The following is a 10,418-nucleotide window of genomic DNA, read 5'->3' as shown; positions in this document are numbered from 1 at the left end:
TTTTTTTTTTTTTTTTTTTTTTTTTTTTTTTTTTTTTTTTTTTTTTTTTTTTTTTTTTTTTTTTTCTGGCATCATATTTCGCATCAATTGCACATGTTGATCCAAGAAGCTACTTCTTTTCTTCTCCATTGGTCAATTGGACGTCACCAAGCGAGATGGATCCATTGTTTAGGCTCGTCTCGCCAAATTCGCTGCAGGCCGGACCAATTGGACGTGGGCTGGGCGCTGCTGGGCTTCCCCAATTGGTGCGCAACTAATGACTGCACAGAATGATTCATACTGACTTTGATCACAGCCACAATTAGCTAGCTGGTCTCTCCATCATCTATCTCCAGGAGCATATATTCACATCACCCACCTCACCCTCTAGCGCAACAGACGGTCCGGGCCGATTGTGAAAGGGCCTCTCAAAATTTTTCGAAACCGTCTTTGATTCTCAAAAGTGGACGGACCATGCCCAAAACAACTGCGGAACGTTTCATGTTTATAATGGGCGACATGACGGGCGGTGCCATAACCTCTTCTACCTCGGCGGCCCCATGAATTCGATCAAAGACGTTATAATAATCTGGTGTTGGTATAAAATACCTGGTATAGCGCTGGATGACCCTCACGGCCCCATGCGTACTGCAACAGCATCACAGTTTGTAAAGAATATTGATTGCCATGTGTCTCGACTCTCGAGAAAATACCTATTTGGTGATATGAATAAACCAGAGAGTTCCCAACCTTGGACCACGCTAGCTCTGATGTCAAACTAGAGCTGATCTACTTTCTTCCCTGCTGGCCAGCCCTGGGGCTAAAGACACACTACTCGACGTGAACACCTCTTTCCACCTGCAAACGACCGCATCACCAAGACATGGCTCCCTCCGCCGCCAACGGCCTCGGCACCACCTTTGCCGTAGCGCCGCCGGCCAGGACGTCGTAGATGCGCTTCCCAAACCTCGAAAAGGCATTGGTCATGCCCCCGATCTCGGTCAGCTTCTTCTCCAGCGCCGACAGGGCAAAGGGGAAGGCCTCGCCGCCGATGCGGAGCATGTTCTGGTCCAGGTCGATCTCGATGGCGGCGCCCGTGCCGGCGAGCTCGTAGAAGCGCTCGTCGCTGATGGTGAATCCCAGCAGGCCGAGCGACGGCATGTTGCGCGCAAAGATGAAGGCGAAGCTCTTGGCGATGACGCATTTCGCCCCGACGCCTGTCGAAAATCCACATGTCAGTGAGGATTTCATCGCTCTCGTTTGGATTATGAAGTCGTCTTTGATGCGAGAGGGAAATATTTTTTTTTTTTTTTTTTTTTTTTTTTTTTTTTTTTTTTTTTTTTTTTTTTTTTTTTTTTTTTTTTAGAGTTCAGGGCTTACCTAGTAGAGCTTGTACGGCTTCCTGTCGGCTGGACCCGCAACCGAACGCCTTGCCGCCGACAATGACTTCGTGGCCGTCTTTGACCGCGTCGCGGAAGCCTGGCTCGTTCCTCTCCATACAGTGGGACCCAAGCTCTTTGTTGTCCTTGGATGTGAGTAGGAACTGAGCAGGAGCGAGCTGGATGCCGAGTTGCAAAGTCAGTCTCGCTATACTTGATGACGAGAAACAAAAAGAAAAAAAATAAGGGGGTTCTCGGTGGCTTTTGCTTACCGCGTCTGTATCGACAAAGTCTCCCAAACGGTACACTTTGCTCTTGATTATACCCTGGGTTGTGTTATTTTCTGTTGAGGCTGCATCAGCTGCATCGCTGCCGTTGCTGGATGCCGCAGGGGCAGTCTCTTCTGCCGGCTCATCAGCTGATTCGAGACCGTCTCGTCCAGCAGGCTCAACCCACGATGGCTCCTCCAGGGCACCAGTAGGCAATGAACCTTTGCCCTTGACTTTCTCCCAGAGCTCATCCGGGATGAGATCAATCAGGTCCTGGGGCGATGTGACCTTCATGTCAAAAGAAGACGCGGCCACTGTGGCGGCCGAGGCCAACGAGCCAAGAGCACCTAGAAAACCATGTCAACCAACCGTTTTTTTTTTTTCTTCATCACCTTTGCCCTCTCACGCAGGATTACTCTAGAGTGAAAGTGAAAGAAGAAAAAAAAAGCTCACCTTTGCCCATGCGATTCTCAAAGTTGCGGTTTTGACTGCTGAGCCAAACCGAGCCAGGCGCAGCCATATCGGCCCCCATGCCCACGCAGTACGAGCAGCCCGGAATGCCAATGGTGAAGCCGGCCCGCTCTTAAATGTCGGCAAGGCCGGTCCTGCGCAGGTGCTCGGCGATGGGGCGACTGCCGGGCACGACGCGGCGCTCGCCTCGCGCGACGGGCTTGAGCCCCTTGTCCAGGCCGGCCTTGAGCACCAGGGCGCCGACCACCAGGTCCTCCTCGGCCGTGGTGCAGGCGCCGATGAAGACGCCGTCCAGCGCGGTGCCGGCCACGTCGCCGACGGGCACGACGTCGTCCGGGCTCGGGTACCGCGCCACCGACGGCTGGGCGCGCGAGAGGTCGATCTCGTGCGACTCGGCGTAGGAGCAGCCGTGGTCCGGGCGGAAGTAGCGCGAGGCCCTCTTGTGGTGCGGCGTCTTGCGGCCGTCGACGAAGCGCTTCGTCACGACGTCGGGCGCAAAGATGCCGGTGATGCCGCCGAACTCGGTCGTCATGTTGGCGATGGCGAAGCGGGCGTCGGAGCTCAGCCACCTGCACCCGGGGCCCGTGTACTCGACGACGCGGTCGGCGGCCACCGTGTTGCGCTTGAGCTGCTGCAGGATGTACAGGATGACGTCCTTGCCGCCGACACCGCGGGCCGGCCGGCCGGTCAGCCGGATCTCCACCACCTCGGGCACCCTGAACCAGATCTGGCCAGTCACCAGCGCCATGGTGACCTCGGTCGCGCCCAGGCCGATAGACAGGCAGCCGTTGGCCCCCGAGCTGCACGTGTGCGAGTCCGACCCGATGATGATCTGGCCCGGCTGCGCCCGCTCGCGGTAGAACTCGGTGTGCATGATGGTGTAGTTGCTGCCCTGGAACTGCGTCATCTTGAACTTCTTGCGCGCAAAGTCCATCTCGCGCACCAGGCTCTGCACCAACGGCGTGTCCGCCAGCCGCGGGTCCACCACGTGGTCGCCGGCCAGCCAGAAACGGTCGTTGCGGAACACTCCCGGGTCGCCGAGCTTGTTGTACACCTGAAGCATGCCCTGTCGGGGGGATTTTATACAGAGTCAGCAGGCGGTTGTGGGTCATCAAAACATCAAAAAAGAAAAAAGAAAAAAAAAAAAAGAAAAAAAAGAAACTCACATGCCAACTGGCTTCGCTCGCCATGACCCAGTCTACCGACACGCGAATGCTATCTCCCGTCTTGACGTGGCCGGTGCGGGATAGGTCGTGCATCGCAAAGATCTTTTCCGTCACGTTCATGGGTGGTCGGCCGGCAGGACGCAGACTCAGAGGCGTGCTCATGGCCCCGTCGTATCGCTCGGCCGAATTTAATGATTCCAACCCTGAGCAGGTCAGCTTGATTTGTTCTTTCTTTTTTTTTTCCCCCAAGTAGGGCTCCAAAACAGAAATGAATGACCTACATGCAGATGTAAGAAGGAGAAGCTCGTCAACATCGTCGGCCGACATTTCATCGGTCCATGACAAGGCCATACCGCCCAGGTTGGTGGGTGCGGTGGCGATGCTGACGGTCTGTAGCAGAGCATCGCTCTCCTTTACTTGGCCGTTTCTTCGCAAATGTGCGCCAAGGGCAGAGAAGACGGTAAGAGGATGGAGCGACGACTGCTTCTCGCCATCTGGAACCGAACTCCACGCGTCATCGTCCAGTCGAACGTCGCGTATTGTGTGCAGCAGCTGTCCCAGACGGGCCTGGAGTGACTGATCGGCCATGACGGGCGCTCTGTGGAAATGATTACTGGGGGGATGTGAGATGCCGGTGTGAAGTATAATAATGATAATGATATTGGTAATGACAAAGATTATAATGTAACTCAATGAGTCCTGCTCTGTCCTGCTCTGCAGTGATTGATGTTGAAAACAAGTCAATGGTGGGGCGAGAAGGAAGAGTTGAGCGCTGTCAACCTATAAGGAGAGGAGAGGAGAGGAGAGGAGAAGAGAGGAGAGAAGAAGAGAAGAGAGGATAGTAATGAGGGATAGTAATATTGTACCAGCAAAGCTGGGAGGAGGCTCATTTTGAAACGATTCGAGGAGGTCAGCATTGGAATCCAAAATAGCTTGGCATGTGCCTGATATGTGTCAAAGGAAGGAACCCCACGATGATCAAAACCTCCAGGCGATAGGGCCGGAGCAAGGCTAACGAAACCTGTCGAGAAAATTTCCCGACGGGTCACTCGAGTGATTCAAACGGGTATCGTAGATTCGTAGGTATCAGGGATGTTCGGTCTAAATTTAGAATTACTATGGTATAGTATAGCTACAATAACTAAGGCGCCGAGATTCACCAGACGAAGCATTCGGAAAAAAGACCCGTCCGGTATGCCAAGTCAAGTATAGTATAGTACCACGTACCATGTACGTGGTAATTTGTAAAGGAAGAAAAAAGTGGACGTTGGCTCCAGGACCCCTCCCTGCTGGTCGAGGCATTAAACCCCCCGGCAGTTAATGCTGAAAGCTTATTCATGCATAAAGTTGATTAGTGAACCCCAGAAAAGAAGAAAATAACAAAGCCTCAGGGTTTCGTTTTGAACGTGTTACATTTGTTTCTACCCACGCGGTAATGCCAAGTCCACACCACTTACCGAAAGGGATATTCATGTGCAGCGTTCAAAACAATTAATGAGTACTATGTAATATGTTGCTGATAAAACTAACGCTTTTTTTTTTTTTTTCTTATTTGATCAAAGATGATCCATCTCCAGAAATTTACACCTTGTTGGGACAGCACTGAGTGCCAAGATGAGTAAGTGGCAAGGCATATATATATTCTCACCTTGGAAATTAGGAAAATTAAATCTCTCCGCCCGATCGACTCAGCCGCCCGGCCTATACGCCGAGAACCTTGACCTAGGCAGCCCTGTGATCCACACGATTGAGACGTCATCTTCAAACTTTGTTTCCACATATCTGTATACCTACTTAAAGGCTTGAATTGCCTGCATACCAGACGTTGATCATGTCGCAAGAAGAAGGGGATTTCAATGTGACTGGCTGGGCTCGCTTACACCTGTGTTTTGTTTCAATTGGGTTTGGCGACAGGAATGCAACATTGGTACCGACACGCTGGAGCCGACAAGACTGGGGTTTTCTTTTCTTTTCTTTTTTTCCTACCGTCACCTGCCTCATGGGGACCCTGGATGTTTGATAAAGACGCTCTTTAATCTACATGCCACTAATCTGGATTCGCTGGCGAAAAGAGAAGAAAGGAAAAAAAAAAAAAGTTCAAACTTTCACATCTCATTTAATTTGATTTTTCTACCAAAAATGTCGACCAAAAAATTCAGTATTGTTGCTTTTGGGGGAGACTATGCTGGGCCCGAGGTAAGACTTACTTTACTTGTTAATGCTGTGGATTTTCCCTTTTCACTCACTGGACAATTCTCTCACCCACAGGTTATGGCCGAGGGCCTCAAGGTCATGAACCAGATTTTAAGTCGGTATCCTGATGTCGAATGTGATATCAAGTCCTACGAGCTGGGTGGTGTAAGTTGAAAAAAAAAAAAAAAAAGAAAATCAACGAATCAAATAATGAATCGACTTCCGCGTTATTGACTTATTGTAATGCTAACGAACGAATATCCACGGCTTAGACCAGCTTTGATCTCCACGGCGAAGCCATTCTGCCTGAAGCCCTAGAGGCCGCCAAAAAGGCCGACGCGGTGCTGGTAGGCGCTGTTGGCGGTCCTGTAAGCACCGTCTCTCTCACTGCGAGCATCTCTGGTTTTAGAAGCACCTACTAAAAAAAAAGAAAACCATGCTGCGAGAGCAACACTGCAGAAATGGAATGGTCGGGTACCGTCGGTAGAGTTCCAAAGCCTAGGCGCTCTGCGGCGCGAGCTGCAGCTCTACGGCAACCTGCGACCCATCAACTTCGCGGCGCCGTCGCTGGTCGACGACTCGCCGCTCAAGCCCGACGTCGTCAGGGGCACCGACATCCTGATGATCCGGGAGCTGACGGGCGGCATCTACTTTGGCGAAAAGTCGCGGGGCGACCGGGTCGCCGTGGACACGGACCGGTACACGTACGAGGAGGTCGAGCGCGTCGCCCGGCTGGCCGGGTCCCTGGCGCGCCAGAGGAACCCGCCGCTGCCCGTCGTCAGCCTCGACAAGGCCAACGTCCTCATGGCCTGCGGTGCCTTCTGGCGCCAGGTCGTCGCCGAGATCTTTGCCCGCGAGTTCCCCGACGTGCCCCTCGCCCACCAGCTGGCCGACAGCGCCGCCATGATCCTGGCTTGCAACCCGACCAAGCTCAACGGCATCGTGCTGGCTAGCAACCTCTTTGGCGACATACTCAGCGACCAGGGCAGCGTCATTGCCGGGAGCATTGGCCTGCTGCCAAGCGCTAGTCTGTGTGGGATTCCTACGGCTGGGTCTGGAATGATCAAGGGGTTGTATGAGCCGATTCATGGTGAGTAGTTGGTTTCTTTTATATATATATTTTGATATATATATATATATATATATATATATATATATATATATATTGATGGGCGCTTTTGCTCCTACACCCTCGATCTCTGGTCGCTAACTGAATTTTTTTTCACCACATGGTACTCAGGCTCCGCACCCGACATTGCAGGGAAGCAGATTGTAAATCCCATAGGAATGATTCTCTCCGTAGCCATGATGTTTAGATATTCGCTAGGTATGCCCGAAGCGGCGGATCTGATCGAGACGGCCGTGAGGGACACGATCGAGGCTGGGGTTCGTACCAAGGACATGGGAGGAAATGCCTCCACAAAGGAGATTGGCGACCATGTGGTCCAAACCCTCTCGGATCTGATACACGTATGAAAACGAGAAAAAAAAAATGGCAAACGGACAATGCCATTGCGGAGTATACTATTAGCTGCTGGGCTTTGAACACCTACCCTTGTATGCATATCACCGCTAGGCATGGCCCTTTGTTGAGATGCAGGGTTCACGTGTGACGCATATATCAAGTTGTTTAGCCCCTCATACTACGGCTTAGTGCAGAGAAAGTTGACGCGCTTATTAGAGTATCACTATACCTCAGGTACCTTGCCCACTAGCTCCATCAAGCCACCAGAATAGTATGCATTCATGGAGAGGCAGCGAGTGGGAACAGGATATTTTGGGTACACAAGCACAAGTTTCCACGTTACAGTCTGAGTCTGTACGCCATGAGGCTACCCTAAAATATTTGCCTTTGTCGTCGGACTGTTTTTCTTTTCTGTTTCTTTTCTCCGATCAGTTGAAATCGTCGGGACTTACCATCACCTATGGAGTTATTAACAAAACAAAAAAGTGTTTCACGGCCAGGCTGGTAGAGAAAAATCAGATGATCTGTCAAGTATATCAGCTGGACATATCGTACGAAAAGAAAAACCCCTCCGGATGACATTTTTGCAGGGTACATTCTCGGATGAATCCGAGGCGAGAAGGCTTGGCGGATCCTCACACCTCTTATGCACCCACCCACATATAGCTTGACTTCGATAAGCTACCAAGTTACAGTACAAAATGAAACCTAAACGTGGGGAAAAAAGAATGGCGTGCCATTTTTATACGGACTGAAATGCAATGCGACATGTAATTACCAGCAAAGCTCCAAACTGGGTAACTCTGGGGGCTCATTGTCGTGTTTCTTGGCATTCCTTTTTTTTTTTTTTTTTTTTTTTTTTTTTTTTTTTTTTTTTTTTTTTTTTTTTTTTTTTGTTTTCCTTCCGATTCACCATAGGCTATGGACCATGAAACATCACCTCCACTGTGGGTTTGAATATCTAAATGTCATTGCTGGGAGGAACTTTTGTGGCGTCAGGTTTTGCATCGAGACAATCTTGGACGTATGAAAAAAGAAAAATGCAAACGGGTACCTCAGGTAGTTTTATTTATGCAGTATCAGTATCTCTGTTTCAGTTCTCTTCATGACTCCAGCCTCCTGTCGTTCATTGTAGGCTGAGTGATGATAGATTCTATGATGTCGATATGCACCTAGCGACAGATCTAATGTCTTCTCTCTGTGGGACCCGTTTCCAAACCACCGCCCCAGGCTTCGTTCCTGTGACCACATCGTCTCAGCAACAGTCGTAGAGGTCCCAGAATATCTTCTGACAGATGCAGAATCTCGTTTCACGTCATGCGAGAGAGGCGTGATTTGTCTCTGCGGAGATGGTTGCGAATAAAAGCCACTGCTCCTTCGCGATTCTCAACAATCTTTGTCAGGACTCTGCTCTCAGTATCATCTTGTTTTCTGCCTTTTCCTACTAGCAGCTTTTGGCAACTAATACCCTTGTTTTCTGTATATTTTTCTTCTGTTGCTAACTTGCCCCATTCTTATATTGCTACTTTGGTCATCACCAGGACGCTGGACGTTCACAACCTAATCAAAATGTAAGCTATGGGTCCAATATGACCAACCTAGGGAGGAACTAAACTAACCAACGGGTCACTTCTAGGCTTTCTTTTCCTCAAAACAAATACACTGGCTTCACCCAGGTCCACAACCCAAACAGACAATGGCCAAATAAGGTCATCACAAAGGCACCAGTTTGGTTATCAACAGATCTTAGGGACGGAAACCAGTCTTTGACCAGCCCTCTTGTAAGTAGCCTACACAGGTTCCTTGGTACATTTTTTTTCCCCTTTCATCTTTTATACTAATCTTTGGTCAACCGCCCCTCCCCCTCTCCTCAGACGTCGGATCAAAAATGGGAGTATTTCAAGATGCTGGTGGAGATAGGCTACAAGGAGATCGAGGTCAGTTTCCCAGCGGCCTCCCAGGTCGAGTTCGACTTTACAAGGCGGCTGGTCGAGACTCCAGGCGCGGTGCCCGACGACGTGCGGCTGCGCGGCCTGGCGCCGACCCGGGCCGACTTTTTGAAGCGGACGGTCGACGCGCTCGAGGGCGCCAAGAGAGCAACCGTCTGCACCTACATCTGCGTCAGCGACAAGATGCTCAAGTACCAGGGCTTCTCGCGGCAGAGGGCGGTCGACCAGGCGGTCGGCGCGGTCCGCTACCTCCGGTCCATCACCAAGGACAACCCCGACAGCAGGACGGAGTGGTCGCTGGCGTTCGGGCTCGAGTCGTACAACGAGTCGGACCAGGACTTCGCCCTGGCCATCTCGGAGGCGGTCGTGCGGACGTGGGAGGCCAGCGCCGAGGACCCCGTCGTGGTGGTGCTGGCCACCAGCACCGAGGTGGCGACGCCCAACGTCTTCGCCGACCAGGTCGAGACCTTCATCGGCGGCCTGTCGGAGCCGGAGAAGATCCGCATCTCCATCCACACCCACAACGACCGCGGCTGCGGCGTGGCCGCGGCCGAGCTGGGCATGATGGCCGGCGCCCACATGGTCGAGGGCTGCCTGTTTGGCAACGGCGAGCGCGCCGGCAACGTCGACCTCGTCACGCTGGCCCTCAACCTCTTCACGCGCGGCATCGACCCGAACCTCGACTTCTCCGACCTCGGCGCCGTCAAGGAAAAGTACGAGCGCCTCACGGGGCTCGAGGTCGGGCCCCGCACGCCCTACGCCGGCGAGTACGCGCTGCAGGCCTTCAGCGGGCACCACCAAAACATCATCCGCAAGGGCATGGGCCTGCGGCTCCGGGCCGAGGCCGAGGGCCGCCCGCTGCCCATGTGGGACATCCCCTACCTGCCCATCGACCCCAAGGACCTGGGCATCCCGCTGGACCACATCATCCGCGTCAACTCGCAGAGCGGCAAGGCGGCCGCGACCTGGTTCCTCAGCCGCCGCTGGGGGCTGGAGCTGCCCGTGGAGATGCAGGTGCACTTTGGCCGGCGGCTGATGGCGCTCTGCGAGGCCCTGGCCCGCGAGATCTCCCAGGAGGAGCTCCTCGACCTCTTCGTGTCCACCTACTCCCTGGGCACGAACCGCGGCCCGGACCTGGGCGACCTGACCGTCCAGCGGAGCAGCAGCAGCAGCAGCAGCAGCGGGCGGGAATACGTCATCGACGGCGTCATAAGCCCCATCGACGGCGTCAATATCGTCGTCTCGGGCGTGGGAGGAGACCTTGCCACGGCGGCCCTGCAGAGCTTGAACATCGATACCGAGGGCAAGGCCGTGGCCGTCAAGATCCAGGACACGCAGCAGCTCAACACCGAGTTTGGAAGGGGGAGGTACTGTGCCCTGGCGACCTGTGAGGTCGGCAGGGAAGTCCAATGGGGCTACTTCATCGACGAGAACAAGGAAAAGGCCGAGGCGTTGGCCGTGATCGCAGCAGCTTTGGTGAGTCCCAAATCATTTGCATTGCATTTCCCGCAACACCTTGTTGAAGCTTGGTTGCATCTTCAAAAAAA

At 52.8% G+C, this 10,418-nt stretch overlaps 4 protein-coding genes across 4 annotated transcripts in view; 2 read left to right on the top strand and 2 right to left on the bottom strand.

The window, feature by feature from the left end:
• Window positions 1-1,221, top strand: part of PpBr36_03999 (uncharacterized protein) — a gene marked incomplete at both ends in the record, with an annotated part of 2,211 nt that extends 990 nt beyond the window's left edge. The window contains one exon of the mRNA XM_029891165.1: window positions 792-1,221. Within this exon, the coding sequence (XP_029749495.1) occupies window positions 792-1,221 (430 nt within the window). The remainder of the gene's footprint in view (window positions 1-791) is intronic.
• Window positions 853-2,159, bottom strand: PpBr36_03998 (uncharacterized protein; the record flags this gene model as incomplete). Its single annotated transcript, XM_029891164.1, has 4 exons — window positions 853-1,196; window positions 1,360-1,537; window positions 1,631-1,974; window positions 2,081-2,159. The coding sequence occupies 4 exons, from the start codon at window positions 2,157-2,159 to the stop codon at window positions 853-855; spliced, it is 945 nt and encodes a 314-aa protein (XP_029749496.1).
• A 51-nt stretch (window positions 2,160-2,210) lies between these two features.
• On the bottom strand, window positions 2,211-3,852 carry PpBr36_03997 (uncharacterized protein; the record flags this gene model as incomplete). Its single annotated transcript, XM_029891163.1, has 3 exons — window positions 2,211-3,164; window positions 3,265-3,467; window positions 3,546-3,852. 3 exons carry the CDS (start codon window positions 3,850-3,852, stop codon window positions 2,211-2,213), a joined length of 1,464 nt encoding a protein of 487 aa, XP_029749490.1.
• A 1,551-nt stretch (window positions 3,853-5,403) lies between these two features.
• The window catches only part of PpBr36_03995 (uncharacterized protein), a gene marked incomplete at both ends in the record, with an annotated part of 5,728 nt that continues 713 nt past the window's right edge, over window positions 5,404-10,418 (top strand). The window contains 9 exons of the mRNA XM_029891162.1: window positions 5,404-5,460; window positions 5,533-5,622; window positions 5,730-5,825; window positions 5,917-6,547; window positions 6,698-6,927; window positions 6,989-7,014; window positions 8,464-8,493; window positions 8,559-8,703; window positions 8,797-10,347. Coding sequence (XP_029749489.1) covers window positions 5,404-5,460; window positions 5,533-5,622; window positions 5,730-5,825; window positions 5,917-6,547; window positions 6,698-6,927; window positions 6,989-7,014; window positions 8,464-8,493; window positions 8,559-8,703; window positions 8,797-10,347 — 2,856 coding nt within the window. The remainder of the gene's footprint in view (window positions 5,461-5,532; window positions 5,623-5,729; window positions 5,826-5,916; window positions 6,548-6,697; window positions 6,928-6,988; window positions 7,015-8,463; window positions 8,494-8,558; window positions 8,704-8,796; window positions 10,348-10,418) is intronic.

The sequence above is a fragment of the Pyricularia pennisetigena genome, chromosome 6, assembly GCF_004337985.1.
Source record: "Pyricularia pennisetigena strain Br36 chromosome 6, whole genome shotgun sequence".
Taxonomy (NCBI): domain Eukaryota; kingdom Fungi; phylum Ascomycota; class Sordariomycetes; order Magnaporthales; family Pyriculariaceae; genus Pyricularia; species Pyricularia pennisetigena.
The sequence above is the reverse complement of the archived record's forward strand: the minus strand, read 5'-3'. Positions and strand labels throughout refer to the sequence as shown.